Source organism: Manis pentadactyla, chromosome 10, assembly GCF_030020395.1.
Source record: "Manis pentadactyla isolate mManPen7 chromosome 10, mManPen7.hap1, whole genome shotgun sequence".
Classification (NCBI taxonomy): domain Eukaryota; kingdom Metazoa; phylum Chordata; class Mammalia; order Pholidota; family Manidae; genus Manis; species Manis pentadactyla.
In genome coordinates this window covers 93336698-93359382 of record NC_080028.1, presented here as the reverse complement: position 1 = coordinate 93359382, position 22685 = coordinate 93336698, and the positions used below count along the sequence as shown (strand labels likewise).

Genomic DNA, 22685 nt, shown 5'->3' with positions numbered 1-22685 from the left:
TCCAGAGCGCAGGACACTGTGGAAAGTTCAAATTCCCGTCCCTTTCCTCCCTCCCCTCCTCGGACATCACGGGACCGCCTGGAACAGGGCATCTAAGGTCCCGGTACAATGTGGGCACTCATCCCCCTCAGACGCCCGCGGCCCCCCATTTCCCACCCGCTCGAGGCTTCAGCTTCCTGCTTTATATTACACACCCTCCAGCGCAGACCATGGGTGACCAAAAGGGGAGGCTCGGGAGGTGGCAAGGTAGGTGAAAGAGCGCACTCCCAAGAGCCAGCCCCACTAAGAGGCTGACTGGAAGCTGATGTGACTCCAGCCATGGGCCACTGGGGTGCAGAGAGCTGTGCTTTCTCCCCCTAAACACCCAGAATATTCAATCTCTCTGGCCTGCCCCCAGGTGGGGGCCTATGTGGCTCAGTACCAGAGGAGCCTTTGGACTTCCCCATTTGGAAGAGAAAATTAGAGGCTCAGATTGGGACAGTGTTTTAGCCCTTAAAGACTCTTAATTATAGTGGTTACCTGGAGGGGAGGGGATTACAGAAGTCAGGGTATCCCAAGAGAGAGACTGGGTGAGAAGGGACAGCAAGGCAAGGGGTTCAGAGATGTTGGGAGCAACGGGCCAGCTGGACCCAGAGGACAGCCTGTGGATGTGGGGCCAGCTCTCACCCTTAGCAGTTCAGTGTGGACAGAGGAAAGGCTGGAGGAGGAGGCCTGTGCTCCATAGTTCTGTGGGTGGAAGCGCGGGGAGGCAGGTCCTGGAAGTTGCAGGAAGATAGTGGTTTGTGGTCAGAACTGGCTAGCTGTAGAAAGAATGGCCTCAGGGATGTGGTGGAGCAATCACGACCCTCTGAGGGAGATACTTAGAGGATTCCTGCAAGGCAGGTGTGTGTGTGTGTGTGTGTGTGTGTGTGTGTGTGTGTGTGTGGTGGGGAAGGGAAGGGCAGGAAGGGAGTTCTGCATTTTCCCCCTCCATGCCCAAAATGTCCAGATTTTTTATTGGTCATAAGAAGCTCTTGAATCCTGGCCCAAGGCTTTTAGCTCCAGGCTAGACTCCTCTCCTTCCCTCCCAGCTGACAGGTCCAATGCAGACCAATCTTTTCCTCCTGGGCTTGGATGTCCCTGTCTCATTCCCTTAGCCCTGCCTGGCCACAATCACCCTAACCTCAGCAGGGCAGGCAGGCCGGCGGTGGGGCCCTGGTGACCAGAGGTCTGGGAGGTTGCTGGGATACAGGGAGGAGCTCAGGAGTCCCTCCAGGAGCCACAAAAGAAGCTGGCCCAGGAGGTGTCAGAGTGCCCCCCACCCCCATGTCTCCCTCCTAGACAGATGGTGTTTTTCTAACTTAGGAGGAAGGGGGCCAGCCCACCTTCCTGGGCACTGGGCTTTGTACTCTATTTGGGTAATGAGGCCAGTTGTACCCTGGCACAACAGTCCTCCCCTCTGTCCACCTCAAAGCAAACACAGGAGCTTGGAGACCAGAGAGGAGAAGGGGACTCAGTGACCTATGTACCCAAGGGGCTGCAGGAAGTCAGCCTGCTACCCACCCACTGCTCCCCACCAGGATGAGGGAGAGGCCCAGGGAGAGAGCAGGACTGCAGTTCTCAAATTCTAAGCCTTCGGGCCTCAGCTTCCATGTGAGCAAGGGTTGGAGAGGGTGGGCCAGAGGGGACTTGTATACAACCCACACTTGTGGACCGTGAGGAAGGAGGCACCAGCAGGGGTCTAACACTGAACATCTTGACCTCCTAGGTCAGCTCCCTAGTGGCAGACTTGGCCTTGCCCAGGAGGACCCTGACAGTCAAGCTCCTCATCTGTGTTAGAGCTCTTCCATCTCTTGCATTTGATTGACTGCTGGGGTCAGGGTCGGTGCTGCCTCCCCACTGCCCACCACTGCATCATCCCAGCTGCCTTCCTTGGGGCCGTGGTGACTGTTGTCTTACACACACCCCTGAGAAGGAACACAGCTTCCAGCTCTGCCCAGATTGCCATCCTGGGATTCTGGACTAGACAGACATCAGAAGGACAGTTCAAAGGCAGCAGCTGGCTCCTTGGAGGCCACCTCTGGTGAAGAGGCCCCCTCTCCACCCAGACACACTGTACCCATCCCCTGGGCCTAAGGGGGCCAGCAAGACAGGTGGAGAAAAAGCCACAGGGCCTCAGTGAGTCTCCACCACGTGACCCTGGGCATGTCCCTTTCCCTTCCTGACCCTCAGTTTCCTTCAATAAGAAATGGGTCCAAGAACCCTCCCTAGCCAGCCCACAGGACAGATGCTGCTGAGGCTGCTGGGCATTGTAATCAAGACAGAGCTGAGAAACAGGTTTAAGCCCTGGCTTCAGTTCTGGTAGGAGTTTAACAAGCAGGTATCACCAGAGAACACAGGGCAACTAGTTCAGGGGAGGGGGACCTGGGAGAGTATTTAATTTATTTTTTTTTGTAAACCTCATATTTATTTATTGTGGATATATTTCCAGATCATACACATAGAGAGCAAAGTAATTATAAGGCATATATAAAACAATAGTGGTGGTAGCATGGGTGGGTGTGAAACCATTGGTTTTTATTTATTTATTTATTTACCTTTTTAAATTGATATACACTCTTATGAATGTTTCATATGAAAAACATTCTGGTTACTACATTCATCTATATTATCAAATCCCCCCCATGCCCCATTGAAGTCACTGTCCATCAGCATAGTAAGATGCCACAGTCATTACTTGTCTTCTCTGTGCTACACTGTCTTCCCAGTGACCCCACACACACCATGTGCACCAATCATAATACCCCTGAATCCCCTTCTCCCTCTCTCCCTCCCCACCCACCTTCTCCCATCCCTCCCCTTTGGTAACCACTAGTCCCTTCTTGGAGTCTGTGAGTCTGCTGCTGTTTTGTTCCTTCAGTTTTGCTTCATTGTTATACTCCACAAATGAGTGAAATAATTTGGTATTTGTCTTTCTTTGCCTGGCTTATTTCACTGAGCATAATACCCTCTAGCTCCATCCATGTTGTTGCAAATGGTAGGATTTGTTTCTTTCTTATGGCTGAATAGTATTCCATTGTGTATATGTACCACATCTTCTTTATCCATTCATCTACTGATGGACACTTAGGTTGCTTCTGTATCTTGGCTATTGCAAATAGTGCTGCAATAGACATAAGGGTGCATATGTCTTTTTGAATCTAGGAACTTGTATCCTTTGGGTAAATTCCTAGGAGTGGAATTCCCGGGTCAAATGGTATTGCTATTTTTAGTTTTTTGAGGACCCTCCATATTGCTTTCCACAATGGTTGAACTAGTTTACATTCCCACCAGCAGTGTAGGAGGGTTCCCCTTTCTCCGCATCCTCGCCAGTGTTTGCTGTTCTTGGTTTTTTCTTTGCTGGCCATCCTAACTGGTGTGAGGTGATATCTCATTGTGGTTTTAATTTGCATTTCCATGATAATTAGTGATGTGGAGCATCTTTTCATGTGCCTGTTGGCCATCTGAATTTCTTCTTTGAAGAAGTATCTGTTCCTATCCTCTGCCCACTTTTTAATAGGGTCATTTGCCTTTTGGGGGTTGAGGCATGTGAGTTTATATATTTTGGATGTTAACTCCTTGTCGGATATGTCATTTACAAATATATTCTCCCATACTGTAAGATGCCTTTTTGTTCTGCTGATGATGTCCTTTACTGTACAGAAGCTTTTTAGCTTGATGTAGTCCCATTTATTCATTTTTGCTTTTGTTTCCCTTGCCCAAGGAGATGCGTTCGGGAAGAAGTTGCTCATGTTTATATTCAGGAGATGTTTGCCTATGTTGTCTTCTAAGAGTTCTTGGTTTCTTGAGTTACATTCAGTCTTTGATCCATTTCGAGTTTACTTTTGTGTATGGGGTTAAATAATAATCCAGTTTCATTTTCTTGCATGTAGCTGTCCAGTTTGCCAACACCAGTTGCTGAAGAGGCTGTCATTTTCCCATTGTATGTCCATGGCTCCTTTATCATGTACCACATCTCCTTTAGCCATTCATCTACTGATGGATACTTAGGTTGCTTCCATATCTTTGCTATTGTAAATAGTGCTGCAATAAACATAGGGGTGTACATGTCTTTTTGAATATGAGATCTTGCTTTCTTTGGGTAAATCTAGGAGATATTTTAAAGGTCTGACACTCAGAGTAGGGATTTCAGCCAGGTTAGAGTGAAGGACAGGATCTCAGGGGTCCCTTAAATTGCCCACCATGGTTGAGTGCCTAGTGCATGAAAGGGTGTGGAGCCAGCCCCTGCAGAAGCCCCCTCCAACCTTCCCCTTTCTCCACCACCACCCTGACCCAGTCTCTCCCTCTGACAGTGGCAAGCTGGTCTCCCCCAAGTGGAAGAATTTCAAAGGTCTCAAGCTGCTCTGCCGAGACAAGATCCGCCTCAACAACGCCATCTGGAGGGCCTGGTACATCCAGTGTGAGTGGGTCCCTGGACCGCCCCAGCAGGAGGGCTGTATGCAGGGGATTCCCAGGAGACCCCCAGGGTCCTCGGGGCCAGCCCCAGCAGAATGCTTTTAAGGAAACCAGGCCCCCACCACCAGAGCCCCTGAACAGCTTCTAACCCCAGAGAGTCTTGGGGAATGTGTCCAAAGTTCATGCTCTTCACTGTGAACTTGGGCACAGCAGGGGTCACTCCTTGGATGCCCTAAGGTGGGCTGAGATTTGGGGAAGAGTTCAAGGCCCATTCTGCATGCCAGTAGTATAGTCACATGCCTCAAATGCCAGGGTAGAAAGAGGCGTCAGACACTATCTGGGTTGATGTCATCATGTTACAAATGGGGAGGATCCTGCATGGGTTTCCACCAGCCTTTCATTGAGGTCCCTACTGAACCCCTAATGAGGTGCTCCCCATGGAGATCTGGGAGGAGGGAGCCCAGAGGGGTCGTGTGGTAGAATGGAAGGAACTCCAGACGTGGAGTCACACAGAGCTGCTTTCCCAGCCTATCTCTGCCTCTTGGTGGCTGTGTGACTGCAGGCAAGCTGTCTAACCTCTCTAACCCTATTTCCTCATCTATAAAATGAGGCAAATCGTCCTACTTATCATGGCTAGCATGGGGATACCAGGTTTGAATGGTCCTGGCACAAAGTTGATGCTTAATAAATGATGGTTGAATCTGATGGACCCTTGAGGAGGTCACAGTCATTCATTTGGGGATACAAGACCCACCTGCCCTCTGTGACAGGACAGCAGAGTCCCTCCCGGAGGCCTCAGACTGGTTGGCTCTGTGCTGGGACACTGTTAGGCCCTCAGTTAGGTGCTGCTGCAGGATCAAAGGCCATTCTGTGGAGGGACCATATGCAGTATTTTCTGGACTGGCCTCACTGGATTCCATCCAGCAGAGAGAGGATATGTTTTCTGGTTTATACTCATCTTTATATTCTCTATAAATTCATCTTATATTTCTCAAGACTAGCACTTTCATAAATCATCTTATTTAAGACTTCCTAGCAACCCTAGGAGATAGGAATTATTACCCCCATCTGATGGATGAGCAAGTGAGGCCCAGAAGGCAAGTGACTTGATCAGGGTCATGGAGCATAAAAGGAGCAGATCTGTGGCTAGCTGGAAGTCTAGGAGCTGGGGTTTCTGACCCAGTGCTTCTTCTATTGCTTGCAGCTCGCTGGCTTCCACTCCTCACCCGAGAATACACAGCAGAGGCCCTGCCCAAAACAGGAAGCTGACAGGCCAGGGGGAGTCAATGTCCACCCTCCTCCCCACAGTCTGCTGCCTGCAGGTTTCACCCTCTACCCTTCCCCCAGAGTCAGACAAAATACAAACCCTTCTCTCTGCAGAAGAAATTTCTGATACCACCAGGGGTCTTTACCCAGATGGAGAGACTCTGGTCTCCAGCTATTGCACAAGTTGCTGGAAGAACCTCTGGTTCTGAATCAGACAGAGGTTGGTTTGCGTTAAGTTCCAGCCTAGCCTAGCTGTGTGACCTTGGGAAAGTCCCTAGCCATCCTTAGCCTTCCCTAGCCGAATCTTGCTCATCTGTAAAGTGGGAATAATAATAGATCCAGCTGCTGAAGTTTGCTGTGAGTTTTCAGTGAGCTCACCCTAGTGCCCAACACACATAAGGGTTCCCAATGAGCTGTGGGATTTATTACTATGATTGTGATAATAACAATAGTGCAAGGCAGGCATATAACAAATGTCAGGACTGCTAGAAAGCTGCCTAGCTCATCCCCCTGGCACCTACTACCCCTCTGCTGGCTCCTGACGCCCAAGATCCTTTCCTTTCCCACACCCCCAAACCATCTCAGTCTCCTCTGAGCTCCCACAGCACTGTGCACCTTTCCTGGGCAGACTCTCCACCTTGCATCAGCTCATGTGTGCACTTTCCTCATCTCTCCCACTAAACGGAGCACCCTGATTCATCTGTGAATTCCCTGTCCCAGAATAGGTGCAAGGGGCTAGGTGGTTCCGTGAATGGATGACCATATTACTGCTAGGTAAAGTCTGCCCCAGCTCCAGGAAATCACATGGTCACTGCCCTTTTATCCAGAGCACAGGATCCCTGAGTCAGGGAGAGGAGAGCCAAGCTAGGCCTGCTCAACGCTGACTCTTTGGGGGTCCTAGACAAACGTACTTTTCCCTGGTGTTCATTTTCTCATTCAGGAAGCCAAGCACAGATGCTTTTTGAGACCCTCCTTGCTCTAACCCCCTAGGAGTCCACAACCCAAGGGCCCATCCCTTTGTTTTCTGGTCCAAGCCACACTCAGCACCCAGGACAGCCCCTCTCCCCCAATCCCATGGGGATCATGGGTTTTTTTGGGACAGAACTTCATAAATGATCCTGAAAGTCCCAGTAAATTTCATGTTCAGGTGGTCCCCATCCTCTGTTGTCAACTGTTCCAGAGGAATTTTGCTGAGGGCAGGCTGGGCCCCCATGGGCACTGCTGAAGTCCTCTTTGTCACTGTGTGGGAAGGTCACTGCAGGGGAGCCCCAGGGTGTCAAAGGCCTGCTGTGTGCCAGGCTCCGTGCCAGGTGCAGGGATTGGGGCTAAACGGGCACAGCTCCTGCTCCCACTCCTTTTACCAGCGAGGCTGCCGGCATGCGGAGGAATGAACCAGGCAGGTGGAGAGTGAGGCAGGTGGGACCGTGGACTTCCCAAACACCTGAGAGGGACGAGCTTTGGAACAGCCTTGTGGTGTTTCCCCAGGCAGCTGGAAAATGGTTTTGATGCTGGAAAGGTGCAAGATAAGGGAGGAAGTGCCTCACAAAAGGGCAGTGAGAAGTGGTCCAGGATGCAGGAGAAGAGAGGGAAGGGGCTTCGGGACTTAGGGAGGAGGAGGGGCTGTGCAGTGGAAGTCAAGAAGGAGGAAACCGGAGAGGGCCCAGGCCTGGAGCTCAGGAGCTGGGTCTGTGGGGCTGGCATGGGGGCAGCTGCTGAGCTACAGGAGACGCAGGAGTGGAGGTGATGAGTGACATCTCCTGCAGAATTTGGGGTGAAAGCAAAGAAGTTTAGCTTGGAGGAGCAGCAAAGGAAGGGAAAAGTATGGCAGGTGAAGGAGAGCCTGGAATGTGTTTAAAGGCCAAAAAGTAGGACTGTGGGGGAGAGATCAGGATTGGAGACAAGGAAGGGAGTAGAGGAGGAAAGAGGGCTCCGGTAGGTGGCCTGAAGTGGACGAGTGGTGGTTCTCTGAGATGAGATTGGGCAGTCAAGGAGCTTGGAGCAGGGTACGGAGGGCCCTGGGCCCCTGGCCTGCCAGTCTGACCGAGACCTTCCTGAAGCGGTTCCCTGCCCGTGGCCCTGAAGTCCCATTCAGCCAGCATCGCCTGCCCACCTACCAGGCTCCAGAGGGAGGCGGAGCAGGTGGGGGACGTCCTTTCAAACTTGAGTCCCATTGCCCCAGCTGGCCACCTCTGACCTGGCCCCCTTTTCTCAGATGTGGAGCGGAGGAAGAGCCCCGTGTGTGGCTTCGTGACTCCGCTCCAAGGGCCTGAGGCTGACGAGCACCGGAAACCAGAGGTATGGGCGGCGGGCCGGGGGCTGTGCTGGCCCGTATGGGACTGGGGGAGGGGCGAGGTCGGTGTTGCCCCTCTCACTGAGCCCCTCCCCGGCGCCCCCCAGGCGGTCGTTCTGGAGGGGAATTACTGGAAGCGGCGCATCGAGGTGGTGATGCGCGAGTACCACAAATGGCGCATCTACTACAAGAAGCGGGTCAGTGGAGTGCTGGGGGAGACCCCAGACCTTTCCCCTGGGGCTGCCGGCCACTGCCCGTCGTGGAAGAGCCCTGAAGGAGCTTCTGCCAACCCCAGACCTCTCCCCCCACCGCGCACCGCGCCACCCCGCCCTCCATTAGCACGCAGGCTGACAGTGCCACCGTGTGGCCACGGGGTCTCCTGGCAGCCTCCTTACCTTCAGCGGGGAGGAGCCGCAGAGGCAAAAAGCTGGATGGATCCTGTTGATCTGGGGGAGCTGGTGATAGGGGAGGCCTCCGCGGGGAGTGATGGAGGAGGGACAAGGAAGGAGTTTTATCTCTGTGTGTTTCTGCAGCTCCGTAAGTCCAGCAGGGAAGGGGACCTCTTGGCCCCAAAGCAGGTGGGTGTTCCGTAGATCCAGAGAATTGGCAGCTTCCCTCTGGATGGGCAAGGCCATGGCCCAGAATGTGGGTGGGACAGGAGGGGAGTGGCCGTGGCCCTGTTTTCTGGTTGATTAATTGAACCCCTCTCCCTTTGGGAAAGGAAGCCTTGGAGCCAGTGATGGGAAGACCCTAAGCTTTCTAGTTGGCTGAGCCAGTGGTGGGGAGACATGGGGGAACAGAGGGCCCTGCCCTAAGAACTAGAGTCTCAGGAAAGAAAAAGTATTGAGAGGCAGGCAGGGGACCCATATCTCTTCAGCAAGCCATCTGGTCTGTCTCCTGGGTAAAACTATTAGAGGCCAATGAGATAACCCTAGCCTTCCAGGCAGCAGGCTGGGTCCCCCAGGCAGAGGTGAGGAGGGGTAGTGTGCAGAGAGGCCTTCTGACCGGCTGACCACTTCATCCCCCAGCGGGGGCCGGTGTGTAGAAGGGCCAGGGGCAGTGGGAGACCCCTGTGTCCCCAGGCTGGGAAGTAGTGGGGGCAGTGCCACTGTCCCAAGGCTGCTGATAGCTATCTCCCTAGGTGGAGGAGGGGTGGCAGCCACCAGGACAATGGTGCGAACAGCTCTTCTCCAGCGTGGTGCCCATGCTGCTGGGGGGCCCAGAGGAGGAGCCGGGCAGGCGGCAGCTTCTGGACCTCGATTGCTTTCTGTCCGACATCTCCGACACTCTCTTCACCATGACTCAGCCCAACTCCTCGCCCCTGCAGTTGCCCCCGGAGGATGGTGAGGGCCTGCACCCAGGAAGGGGGCCTGTGAGAATCCAGGCAGCCCAGGGAGGATGGCCTGGGTGGGTAGCCCCCACACAAACCTGCCTGTGCTCCTGACATCACCACTGCTCCCTCCAGTCTATGTGGGCAATGCTGACATGATCCAGCCAGACCTGACGCCTCTGCAGCCCAGCCTGGATGACTTCATGGAGATCTCAGGTGGGGCAGGCCCCTCCCACTGGGGGAGGGCGGAGACCTCAGGCTGGTCCCAGGCCCCTTGGGGAGAGTAGAGGCTCTGGGTGATTTCAGAGGGAAGCTTCCTGGTCTTCCTTTGACCGACCTTGGGATGCAGCTCTTGTGGCCTCAGGTGAGAGCAGGGCCAGCCTGGGTACCTGGGCAGGGGGCCAGGGTCATCAAAGCTGCAGCCTCCAGAACCTCCCAGGAAAGCAGTAGGTGCTGGGGCTCTCTCAGGGAAAGGAGGAACTTTGATTTATTTGGGTCTATGTATTATTTAAATAATTCTTTTTACAAACTTACTAAAGGACATTTCAAACATACGCAAAGTAAGGAGAGATATGGAAACACCAAAGACTCCGAATAGCCAAAGCAATCCTGATAAAGAAGAATAAAGTGGGGGGGATCTCACTCCCCAACTTCAAGCTCTACTACAAAGCCATAGTAATCAGGACAATTTGGTACAGGCACAAGAACAAAGTAAGGAGAGAGTTCAATAAACCTTCATGTAACCATTACACACTTCAACTCTTGGCCAGTATTATTTCATCTAGACCTTACCCACTTCATCCCTCCTATGTTGTTTTTAAGAAAATCCTAGGAATTATATCTTGTAAAGCATTTTTTTTTGAAATAGGCTGTTTCCCTGCCTCCCTCTCCTGACCCCTAGGGCCACCAGGGTACTGGTTTTTCATGTACGTCCAGAGAGTCTCATGTCTGTAAAGTCCACATGGACACACGTGTCTTTTCACAGCTCTTGCCCACATTGCTCCCTTCGCTTCTCTGTGGGTCTTGGAGACAACCCCAGTGTCCATAGGTTTGGGGACTCTGGAGCCATGCGGGAATCACGTAGCCATGGAGGCTTAGCTTGTCTCAGCCAAGGCCCAGGGAGCAAAAGGGGGGTTTCTGGGGTGAAGACTTAGTTTTGGCAACCCCTCCATGCCTTCCCCACAGGGTCCTGAGCCTGTCATCAAGAGGTGGGGCAGGGACTAGGGAATGAGGAACCAACCTCTCCCCTACCCCCCCACCCCCGCTGCAGCCCTGGGCAGGGGTGGGGGCTGTGGGGGCAGAAGTTTTGATGGCAGTGTCCTGAGAGCACAGCAGCCTGGGAGGGCAGCTGCCCCATCTGGGCACACAGACCCCGCCAAGGTAGGAGCCTAACTGTCCCCATCCTGGGCTAGGAAGCAACTTCCCTCAGCCTTGAGTGGCTGCTGGGGCGGGGGGTGAGCATGGGCAACCTCTGGTAGGGGATGTGGGTCATGCAGAGGAGGATGCTATTGTGGCCCCTCAAGTGCTCCATGCCCAGGGCGGGGGCAGGAGGCAGCAGGGCCTGAGCTTTGATTGTCTGCAAGAGCTCTTCACTTGAGAGGAAACCCAATGAAGAGGCCTGAACTCTATGGAGGTAGGGGGCTTCATAGGCAAAGGTCTGGGGAGGAGTGTGCAGGGAAGAGGAGGGAGCTGGGGCAAGAGAGGGGCTCAGGAAGGGACTCCGGCTCAGTGCGTGACTGAGGAAGCAACTTTTCTCAAGGCAGAGTGGGGACAATCAAGGACAAGCTATGGCAAGGGGCTGGTGGTGGCTTGGTGATAAGTTGGCCTTGTTGCTCCATTAACTCACCAAGCAAGCCCCGGGCAGTTGGGCGGCAGCAGTGAGCAGTGAGAGGTTCTGGGACCCTCAGCATCCTGGGGCCAGGCCTTAAGGGGCCAAGTGATGAGGCTGGTGGTCCCTGGGAGCTGGGGAGCAGAGGATCAGTGACTGTTTACCCTCTACCATCCATCCGCCCATTAAAGGGAGACACACAGCAGGGTAGCAAGAAGATTCCTTTCGATCAGGTGGCTGAGGAAAGACACACATACACATGCATCACCACACAGCCAATATGCCCTAGCACCCCACATCAGGGCAGGTGCACAGACCCAGACAGAGCTATAGATGGTAGGATGGACACACAAGGAGGCAGACAGATGCTGCATGAGACCACACACTGACACATGCAGGGCCAATTGCCCAGTGACACACGGGCCCCGGGGTCACATGAGGTGCACACATAGGTTTTACTTCCATCAGGCTGGGGGTTTGGTGAGGTCTCATCTGTCCCATTCCTAGGTCTCCCTCAAGGTGGCTCTGGAAGAGGGACCCAACCAGCTCCCTTGGCTGGGCCACCTCGGTCCAGCCACGGCCACTGGGGCCAGGTCTGGCCGGACCAGGAGGCCTTGGGAACTGGTACAGACCAAAAGCTGGTCAGGGTCAGAGAAAGGTGCCCGGAAGGGAGCGGGTAGGCGGGTGGCACCCAGGCCCGGGATGTGGTTAGGCCACAGGCAGCTGCTTCCCAAAAACCAGAATAGACTGGGGCTTACACAACCTGCAGCCCAGACAATCTGGCTGTCCCCTCCCTGGCAGCTGTGCCAGGATTTCCAGCATCCCCCATTCCTGCCTCCTCTCTGAGCCTACCTTCTGACCTCTGCTAATACCCTCTTAGCCCCTTGCCCCACTCCTGGGCTCTGCCCTTGAGGTCCCACTGGTTGGCCTTCCAACAAACCAACTGATCTCTGACCCACTGATCTCCTGAGCCCTATCACCTCTGATTCACCCCCTGCCCTCCTGTCACCCTGGGGCTTCTCCCCATCCCAGACTTCCTCCCCTAGGAACCCCACCCTTTCGCTCCCCACACTTGCTATTACTGCCCCCCACCTCCACCCTGCCTCCATGGCCCCAGGAGAGCTGGTAACCGGAGCAGACAAGAGTGCCCAGGGCGGGGATGGGGAAGGCGGCCTCACAAGCCAGGATGAGCTCAGTGGGAGGCTGCTTCCTGGGCCCTGCTCACACCCCCGCAGTCCCCGCCACCGTCTCGAGACCCATCCCACTGGAGCCCCTGTTTTGCTTCCCCTGAATGTGACAGAAACTCAGTTTCACAATCTCCTGTGGGAGCCCCCCCTCCCCCGACACCCCCACCCTACCCCTACCGTCAGCCCAGCCTGGGGACAGGGCATGAGGCCCGCTCTCCTCCCCCTGCCTTCAGCCTCTGCCTGAGCCCTAACTGCTGTGCCCTGTGTGTCCACATTGCAGATTTCTTCACCAGCTATCGCCCCCCACAGACGCCCACGTCTTCAAACTTCCCAGAGCCCCCCAGCTTTGGCCCCATGGCTGACCCCTTCTTTAGCAGTGGGACCCTGGGCTCGGAGGTGCCCCCTGCCTCTTCAGGCATGACCCATCTCTCAGGGCATGACCACCTGCAGGTGAGCTCACCCCCTCCTGCCCAGCCCCGCCCAGCTCAGCTGCCATGTCCAGGGCTCAGGATGTATTCAAGGTACTCCCTGGCTGAGGGGGACTGGTGGGGGGGAGAGACCCATCTCTGCCCCCCGGGAAGGCACAATTCAGCTGGGGAGGAAAGGCCCTTGTGAAGCCAGCTGGTTAAGATGGTTGTGGGAGGGAGGCTGAGGGCAGATGAGCATGGAGCAGGGCACCTCTGAGACCTGGGTTGCTTTGGAAGGCTTCTTGGAGAAGGGGGTGTTCTGGGCTTTAGTGACCAGTACAGAAGAAGAAACCAGAAGAGGGCAGGCCAGATGGGAGAAGTGGGACCGAGTGCATGGAGGCAGAAAGCTGGACATGTGTGTTTAGGAAACAGTGGGCCTACCATTTTGGTTCAGGAACTCCTAGGTTCAATCCAGATATCGCCTCCCTGCTGCTGGGCAGATGCCTTTTTCCTCCATGATGGGACTTTTCAGGCGCTATTGTAATTCACTGTTGTCAAGTCTGTCTCCTCAACGAGACTAGGTTGGAAGGGCTCTGTTTTGCCTGCTACTGCATCCTCCATAACTGGCACAGGTCAAACACATTAACAACACTGGGTAAATGGTGGCCCAGTGACTGAGCAGGTGAATGAATGAAGGAATGTATGGGTGGATGGGTGTGTTGGTGACTGGATAGATGGTTTGCAGATGGGGTAGATATTTCCATGGGTTGGTGAGTATATGCATATATATGTGTATAGGCATATATATTATCTCAATTGGTAGGTGAGTGGTTAAGTGAATGGATGGATGGGCTAGTGCATGGATTCATAGATGATAGTTTTATGGATCAATGAATGGGTTGGTGGCTGGATAAACGGCTGGTGAATGTACAGATGGTAGATACATGGGTGGATTATGGATGGGGTGGTGGGTGAATGAAGTATAGATGGTTGGATGGATTACTGAATGGACTAATACATGGTGGGCTAGTGGAGAGATAGATAAATGAGCTAGCCCATAGGTGAGTGTACAAATAGGTAGGTGAATGGAGTATGGACAAATGGATGGGTTAGTGATGGGTTGGTGGATAGATAGATAAGTCATTTAGGAGACTGATACTCTTTCTCATGCCTAATTTGTACATACATGTATCCACTCCTTCCCCTCATTAGGTTATAATTTCCCTTGGTGTGTGTAGGGGACCCCAGGGACCCTTTCTCCTGTTTCAGACAGTGCCCGGTCCAGAGCTCAGCCAGGGCAGGAGGCTGCCTGGGTGGCTGCGAAAGCCAGCTCTCCCCCTACTCTCTGTTTGTCCCCACAACCAGGCTCGGAGCAGCTGCCCTGGTCCCCTGGATTCCAGTGCCTTCCTGAGCTCTGATTTCCTCCTTCCTGAAGACCCCAAGCCCAAGCTCCCACCCACTGCAGCACCCCCACCCCTCATCCAATACCCTGCCCCTGCCAAGGGGCCTGGCCTGGAGCCCTGTCTCCCACCCCCCTTCCCTCCCGTGGCTCCTCCCCCTGCTTTGCTGCAGGAAGAGCCTCTCTTCTCTCCCAGATTCTCCTTCCCTACAATCCCTACTGCCCCCGGAGTGTCCCCACTGTCTGCTCCCACAGCCTTCCCACCTACCCCACAGCCAGGCCCAGGCCCTGCCCCTGCCCCTTTCCCCATAGACCTTCTACCCTCAGGATATCTGGAGCCCCCATTTGGGCCTCATGTCACAGTGCCCCAAGGAATGCCACCCAGAGGCAAGCCCCCCACCCTGTCCCCTAGGGGGCGGAAGCCCAGCCCCCCTGCCTTGGCCCCAGCCACTGCCAGCCCCACTGCCACTGCCGCAGGCAACACCCCCTGCCTCACACAGCTGCTCAGGGCAGGTGAGATGGGGGGGAGGGGCTGGTCAGCAGAGGGGGTTGGGGACCAAATGCAAAGTGGGGAGCCTGTGGGATCAGAGGGTGAAGGTGAAGGAGCAGGCTCACCTGGAAGGGAAGAGTGTGAGGAATTAGGGACCCAAAAGTGGTCTGGGCTGTGGGAGGGGAGCGGACATGGTGGGGCAGGGCCAGCACCAGCAGCCCTCACCGTCTGCCTGTGCACAGCCAAGCCTGAGCAAGCCCTGGAACCGCCACTCGCATCCAGTGCCCTTCTCCAGCCCCCAGAGTCCCCGGTAAGATGGCAGGCACTGGGAGGGGAGGGTGAGCCCAGGGGCTTCACCCCAACTCTCCTCCCTTCTCCACCCCAGCAGGAGATGGTCCCTGAATTCCCCTGCACCTTCTTACCCCCAACCCCAGCCCCCATACCTCCTGGGCCACCTCCAGGCCCAGCTACTCTGGCCCCTCCCAGGCCCCTGATTGTCCCCAAAGCGGAGCGGCTCTCGCCCCCAGCACCCAGCGGTAAAGAGGGCTTGCAGGGACTGGGGACTCTTGGGGTTGGAGGGAGGGGAAGAAAAAAGGGAGGGGGTGCTATATCTGGAGCCAAGATAAGAGGAATAGGGCAAGGAGAACCTGTATCTGTCTGTTTGTGGGTCTGTCTGTCCCTGCCACAGGTGGTGAGCGGAGGCTTTCTGGGGAGCTCAGTTCCATGCCAGGCCCTGGGACTCTGCGTGTGCATGTCTCTCCCCCTCAACCCATCCTAAGCAGGGGCCGTCAAGACAACAACAAGGTGGCACCCTCCCTCCTCCCTAAGATCTGCTGGCTACCCCCAGTTCCTCCCACGCTCCTTCCTAGGCTCACCCCACTCTCTGCCCCCACAAGACTGAGAACCGGCGCATCACACACATCTCTGCAGAGCAGAAGCGGCGCTTCAACATCAAGCTGGGGTTTGACACCCTGCACGGGCTGGTGAGCACGCTCAGCACCCAGCCCAGCCTCAAGGTGAGCCCCCAGCACAGGCTGGCACCCCCAGAGCCACGGGGTCCCTTTGTGAGCCCCCTCCCCAAGACCAAACCCCAGTGCCTCCATGGGTCCCGGGGTAGGGTCACATCTAGGAGCCCACACTGGAGATACCCACAGGTGAGCAAGGCAAGCACCCTGCAGAAGACGGCCGAGTACATCGCCATGCTGCAGCAGGAGCGTGCAGCCATGCAGGAGGAGGCCCAGCGGCTGCGGGACCAGATAGAGGAGCTCAACACTGCCATTACGTAGGCAGGGGACCTGCAGGTGCTGGGGCAAGGGGCACATGCCGCCTGACCCCCGGTCCCTGACCTGCCCCATGCCTCCAGCCTGTGCCAGCAGCAGCTGCCTGCTACTGGGGTGCCCATCACACACCAGCGTTTCGACCAGATGCGAGACATGTTTGATGAGTACGTCCGCACCCGGACCCTGCACAACTGGAAGTTCTGGGTAGTATCCTCACTGGTCCAGGGGCAGGGTGACTGTTGCAGCCAGACCAGGCTGCACCTGACCCAGGACTCGGCTCCACAGGCCGCACAGGGCCTCAGGGCTGCTCCCAGGGGAGGGAGCTCTCATTCTGGCCCCTCCTCCCAGACCCTTGGAAGCTTGGCCAGCAGAACTGCCCAGTGATGAGCTGGGAGCAGAGGCAAACTGAGGGAGGAGCCCCTGGGTGAGGGGACCACAGCCCTGCCCACAGGAAGTCCCAAGGGTAGTTTGGGAGAAGCTGAACAACTCAGTGGTGGGAGTGGGGCAGGCCCTAGAGGAGACAGGGACCTTCTCACTCCCTTACCTGGTCAAGTTTTTAACAGAGCTAGGGCAGGAAGCCCAGGGATGGGGCATATTCTAGCCCAGGATGAGGGCCATGGAGGAGCTGGGAAGGGGGCTGAAAACCAGAGAGGTGGGTGGGCCTCAGCAGGAGGGGAGGGCAGCTGCCATGGAGGCCTCAGGGTTGTAGGCTCCACAGTGGCCAGGCCCTCCTCCTGGTTTGGGCCAGGTGTCAAGGCTACACGTGAGCTGAGTGAGGGTACCAGCTGAACAACAGTCCTGCTCCTTGACCTGGGCCCAGTTCAGTATCCTCATTCGGCCTCTGTTTGAGTCCTTCAATGGGATGGTGTCCACAACAAGCTTGCAGAGCCTCCACCAGACCTCACTGGCCTGGCTGGACCAGTATTGCTCCCTGCCTGCTCTCCGGCCAAGTACGTGAGCCATCTGCCTGCCCACTGGAATGTCCAGGCCACAGGACAGAGGGTTCCACTCTGCTGAGACCCCAGCCAGGTCCGGCCTGCCTTCAAAACAGCCTAGGGTTTGGGCCAGCCCATCACGGCCCCGGGATGGTCCTCTGGCTACCAGGACACCTGTAGACAGAGGGCCAAGAAGGGACCGACAGTCTTACCAGCTAGTCCCTCCCCAGTCCCCTTGTCTTCAGCACCCAAGGGTAAGGCCTTGACCCCAGAGGTCTCTTCCTCTCTCCTTCTTCCCAGCTGTCCTGAACTCCCTTCGCCAGCTGAGCACTTCTACCAGTATCCTGACGGACCCGAGCCGTATACCCGAGCAAGCTGCACGGGCAGTCACAGAGGGCTCCCCTGGCAAACCTTTATAGGGCTGGACGGACCCTGCTGTTCACCCAGCTGCCCAGGGGCTGCTTTCCCTGGGCAACTTCTAGACAGTCCCCTCCTGCTTGAGGCCCTGGCTGTTCCCTTTCCTGAGGCTCAAGCAGGGCCCAAGTCTCTTCCTACCTCCCAGCAGCCAGGAAGAGCTGAGTTCTGGTCCCTGCTCTACCAGCGACTAATGCTGTGGCCTGGGGGACTCTTACTCCCTCTTTGGGCCTCTGTTTTTCAGCCTGCAAAATGGGAATGGGGAAGCTTAAACCAGAAGAAGATCCCAAGGTCTTAGTGACTATGACACTTGGTGGCCTAAGCTGGCGACTCAGGGAGATGGAAGGAGGAGCGGGATGATCCTGTTTGGCCGCTACTCTCACCTGCTCCCCAACAGATAGGGCACAGGCCTCTGTTTTCAAGCGGAGAAGCAAAAAAGGTTTCCTCTCTCTCTCCTTCACTGAGAGCCTGGGGAGCTGCAGGATGGTATCCCTGGGTGAGACCAAGAAGGTCTGGTCCCAGGAGAGCAGGGCAGGGGTTGGCCAAACCAGGGCAGCCATCTTGTGTGTGTGTGTGTGTGAGTGTGCGCGTATATTTTATAAAGAATTATTGACCAATAAGAACAACTGGTGGGGACTGTCAGCGTGTTTCTCTGTCTGGGTTGGAGAGAGCCATTTGGCAGTGAGAGGTATCCTTGAAAGGACCTTAGCTTTTCCCATAAGTTGGAAGCCACTGGGGGTTTTGAGTAGGAGAGGGACAAGATCAGATGTAACTTTTAAATAGGATCCCTCTGGGTATTGAGAACACAGTGGGGCAAGGGCAGAGGCAGGGATGCCAGTTTAAGGCTGTTGCTGTCATCCAGGCAAGAGAGGACTGGCACTCATCCTAGAAATGCTCCCTCTGCAGCCAGGAGAAAATTCAGGGAGGCTTGCCACCTTCTAACTAGGAAGAGGGCAGAGCTGGGACCAAGGAGTGGAAGTGACAGGGCCTCCCATTGGAACCACCCAGAAGGAGAAGGTGCTGCAGCAGGGCTGGAGTGACCTCCCCATTCTGTGAGCTGTACAGGCAGAGCATCCCTCCTCCGGCTGCTAGGTTGGGATGTCTTAGAAGAAACCAATACTTCAGATGGGCAATTGGGGAAATGGCCTCAATACTTCAGTGATCCATGTAACAAATATTTCCTGAGGGCCTACTGTGTGCCAGGCCATGGGCTCAGCCCCGGGGGATTCTGTTCCCTGCTGGAGCCCCCTCCCTGTGGAGCTGACCTTCCAGCCTGATGACTCTGACCTCTCACATCTCAGCACTTCCAGAGACATATGCAGGGAGTATCAGCACGAAGTCTTCCTGGGACTTTTACTTTACTTCATTCACGTAGAATAACAACTGTAACAACTGTGGTAACTTACCTAGTGTTTACTGCATGCCACACACCTTTCTAAGCACTTCGTGTGTATAACCCACTCAGTCCTCACACGGCCTACCTCTATAGGCCAGTTGTCAGGATTTAATGGGAAATATAAAGCACTTAAAACAAGTGCCTGGCCTGTAACATTGTGTAAGAGTTATCATAATTATCACCTCCATTTTACAGATGAAAAATTGAGGCACAGACAAAGATAATTACCAGGATACCCACCTGGACTGACTCTAGTCTCCACTTTTAGTCACTACTCCTCACTGTGCGGGTGACAGGGCCACCCAGGCTTTAAGTGCCATTTGCTGCTGCAGACAGAGGTTTGAAGTGGCTCTTTGAAAGGTAAAAGCCTGGCAGTTTGCGCTCTGCTGTTTTCACCCACTCATACCTGCCGGGAAGGTCCCCATAATACACCCCTTTGACCCCATAATACACCCCTTTGACCGTGTGTCCTTTTCTAGATGCCACCTTCTCTTGAGTTGTCTACACTTGCTCTCTCTTCCTCCTGCCCCCCAGCTCCTGCCTTTGGGCTCTTCCTCCCCCTTCCATCCCAGCCTCACCCCTGCACTGCCTCTGCTCTCACTGAGGTCACTTGACTCCCTCTTTGCCAAATCCAGTGACCACTCTGCAGTGCTGTTCTTGCCTCCCCCCTGCCCAACTCCCAGCCCTTGGACCTCCTTCTTGAGCCACCCTGTCCCTGAGAATCCACAATTCGCCCCAGGCTCTCCTTCCCTCTCCCCGACAGTGCCTTCCCAGATCCTGCGGGACCCTCTTCCTCCGCCTGTCCCTTCCTCAGCCCACTTCCCTTCTCACTGGCAAGCCCTGAGTGATGCCCTCCTTTTCAGCCTTTCTGCTGAGGACCCTCTATTCTGTATCCGCCCTGCTCTCCCCCTACAGCTACGCAACCACACATCTGACTGCCACCCAGACCTGTCCCTCTGAATGTTCCTTGAAAGGGCCAAAACAGAACCCATAACTTCCAAGACTGTGGCCCACAGTCTTCCCTGTCAAGCCTGTTCCACTCCATGTTCCCCAATCCCAGGAAAGGTGCCCCCATCCAGAGACTTGTGCAAGTTAGGAGCAGTTATCTTTGGCTACTCCCCAGGCCCACTGCCCTGTGGTATCTGTTACCAAGGCCTGACCAGGTGACTTGTAAACATCGATCCCCACGTCCACTACTATGGTCCAACACAACATCACCCTTTTACATATACTTTTGCATTAACCTCCTGTATCCCTTACAGCTGCTCCTCAAACTTAAATGTGTGTTTGAATAACTTGGGAGGGAGGCTTCAAAAATCTTCATGACCAAATCCAGTCTAGACCAATCATATCAGAACCCCTGGATGTGGAGTTTAAACATCAGCATTTTTAAAGTAATTCCAGTATGCAGCCAAGGTTAAGAACCACTGTAATAGAAGCTTTGAGCTGCAAATAACATGGTTGGGGCTCAAGCTATTTAAATAAGCACTTCTTAAACTTAAGCGTGCATCAAAATCACTTCGGGGGCTTTTTAAAATACAGATTACTGGGCGCCTACCTCCAGAGTTTGTGAGTTAGCAGTTCTGAGATGGAGTCTAAGAATTTGCATTCCTAATGATGCTGGTCCAGGGTCCACACTGAGAATGTTGGTCTAGACTGGATTTGGTCATGAAAATTTTTTAAAGCCCCCCTCCCAAGTTATTCAAACACACATTTAAGTTTGAGGAGCAGCTGTTAAGGGATACACCACTTCAGCAGTGAGGAAATTTCACCTACCATAGAGGCCAGAGGCAGGGAGGGTTCTGATCAATGCAAGGTGGATCTTCAATTGCAAATTGAAGTTATCTTCCCATTGTTTCTTTGGCTCCTGCTTCCCTCCCATGAGGCCAGGTTTCTGAGCAGATGTTCCAGGTGCTTTATGCCTGGGCTTTACTACCCCTCCAGCCTCATTTCTCTATATACCCTTCTTTCACATTCCAAGGAGTCCTGAACCTCTAGTGGTCCTTTGGATGCATCATTCTGCTTTACCATTGCAAGCCATAATCAGCCCATGAGGGAGGAGGCCTCAGCTTTTCCATCCCCCTCCCACTGCATCCTTTCCTCAGGATCATTTGCAACACTCCCCCAGACAAGCTGGCAATGTCACTCTCTTCTAAATAGAAATGTTACTTCTACCTGCACACCTTTGCCCATGCCTTGTTTCCCACCCAGAATTCCTTCCTACCCTCCACATCACCTAAATATCTACCCCTGAAGGTACAGCCAAGTCTCACCGTCCCTCAGAATCCACTGGGGAATGTCCCCTCTTGGCCTGCCCAGCTTTCCCAGTCCTGCCTTGTGTCATTTGTTGGCCTTGGCTTCCAACTGGGCCCTACAACACTTGAGGATAAGAACTAGGCTGTACCCCAGTGGAGAGGCGAGGTGGGAAGTGTGTGGATCTTGGAATATAGCAGACCCCAGGTTGAGTCTGGGTTCGGTCCCTTGTTTCCTTGATCACCTTGGGTTAGGTACTTAATTTGAGCCTAGCTTTTTTCATCTGCTTCAAGTTATTTTATAGCATCTCCTGTCTTAAAGCCACTCTAAAGATCAGCTGAACTCATGATGTGAGAGAACCTTGTAGCTTCGACTGAGCAGCCCACAGCTGAGCCCTACTCTTGCTTCTCCTTGTCCCCACATCAGTAGATTGGAGTGACAGACCTGCATGAGTCCCCAGGCATGCTTTACCTGTATGAAGAGTGTCACTTAATGAGCACTTCCTAGAGCATCATCAGTCTGCTAATCTGTAGGACAGGAATGTGAGAAGATTAAATGCAGAGCTCCTGGAGCATTAAATGCCACATGCAAAATGTTTGATGAATGAAATTCTTTAAAGTATAGCTTTGTCTCTAGGTGGTGAAGTGGTTCATAGCTGGACCTGCATATTTCTAATAGCAAATTAAGGAGGAAAAGCCCCAGAATGTTCTGAACACCCCTTCCCAATCCTCCCCACCCTATTGCCCACAGCTGAGTCCATGCCAATTTCCACCTCCCCAGGACAAAAAAGGTAATGAGGTCCCTCCATTTGTTCTCTGACTGGATCTGCAACGTCCTCATCCGACGTTGCAGGTGTGTCTGTCTTCTAGCCTCTGGAGCAGCCTCTCCAAAGGCTAAAAGGGCCTGCCCTGTTGGAAGACGCGCCCTGACCCTGGTATTTTGCCTCCTTCTGGGTTGCGGGGCTGGGCGACCCACAGATCACACCTGTTCTGGAAACATTCCTTCCCCAGCCAAGTGGGTCTAATCCAGATTCTATCAATTAGACTTTCAGAATATATTTTTTGGTGAAATCTGAATAAACTCTCTAGATTGTACTCATGCCAATTTCCTGGTTTTGATGTTGCACTATAGTTATGTGGGATGTTACCACTGAGGGAAACTGGGTGAAGGGTACACAGAACCTTATTGCTTTTTTTTCTTTTTCAGTTCCCTGTGAATCTATAATTATTTCAAAATTAAAAAATGTCTTGATAAAATCTGCTTTTCAACCTCCTTTCCACACCCTTGGGCACTCCTAGGTCCAGGCCCTGTTACCTCCCTCTTGGTTCCTTGCAACCACCTCCTGGTTTTCCTTCTGTTTTTGATCTTGACACACACTGGTCCATCCACAGAACCTGCAAGACACGGGTTGTGCCCTAGCTTGCGCTGTAATAACCAGTGACAGGTCCTTTATGCTTATTGGATTGAGCTAGTGCTGAACTTTCCAATTATCTGCTGCTTTCTGTGTGGTTTATGCCTTGCTTTTCCACAGCACCCCTCCTTCTCAGATTTTTGCTGAAGCTGTTCCACATCCCAGTCCCAGGACTACCCTTTCTGTACTCCATTAACATAAAGCCCATCAAAATTTCCCCTGATGCTGGTTTTCCCACCAGTTAAATGGGAGTAATAATCCCGCCTCGCCTCCTTGAAAAGGTCCAGTGTGATGATGGCTGGAACAACTCTTTGAATAAACGACTATTAGTCAGTTATTCAAGGGGAAGTCTGAGCTGAGCCTGT

General features: G+C 54.0%; 1 protein-coding gene across 10 annotated transcripts in view; it reads left to right on the top strand.

Moving 5' to 3' along the window:
- MLXIPL (MLX interacting protein like) overlaps positions 1-17886 on the top strand; it is a 32504-nt gene extending 14618 nt beyond the window's left edge. For 2 of the 10 annotated variants that reach the window (XM_057487231.1, XM_036887302.2), the window contains exons 2-15: positions 4332-4438; positions 7913-7995; positions 8098-8187; positions 8524-8568; positions 9132-9333; positions 9456-9536; positions 12616-12785; positions 14108-14654; positions 14874-15167; positions 15320-15435; positions 15528-15647; positions 15786-15913; positions 15995-16075; positions 17147-17886. In XM_057487231.1, the coding sequence (XP_057343214.1) occupies positions 8146-8187; positions 8524-8568; positions 9132-9333; positions 9456-9536; positions 12616-12785; positions 14108-14654; positions 14874-15167; positions 15320-15435; positions 15528-15647; positions 15786-15913; positions 15995-16075; positions 17147-17558 (2238 nt within the window). In that variant the 5' untranslated portion in view covers positions 4332-4438; positions 7913-7995; positions 8098-8145 and the 3' untranslated portion in view covers positions 17559-17886. Of the gene's footprint in view, positions 1-4331; positions 4439-7912; positions 7996-8097; positions 8188-8523; positions 8569-9131; positions 9334-9455; positions 9537-12615; positions 12786-14107; positions 14655-14873; positions 15168-15319; positions 15436-15527; positions 15648-15785; positions 15914-15994; positions 16119-16731; positions 16941-17146 lie in introns of all 10 variants that reach the window. The other 8 variants (XM_036887309.2, XR_008992191.1, XM_036887305.2 and 5 more) reach the window with 8 other exon arrangements.
- Positions 17887-22685: the final 4799 nt, after the last annotated feature.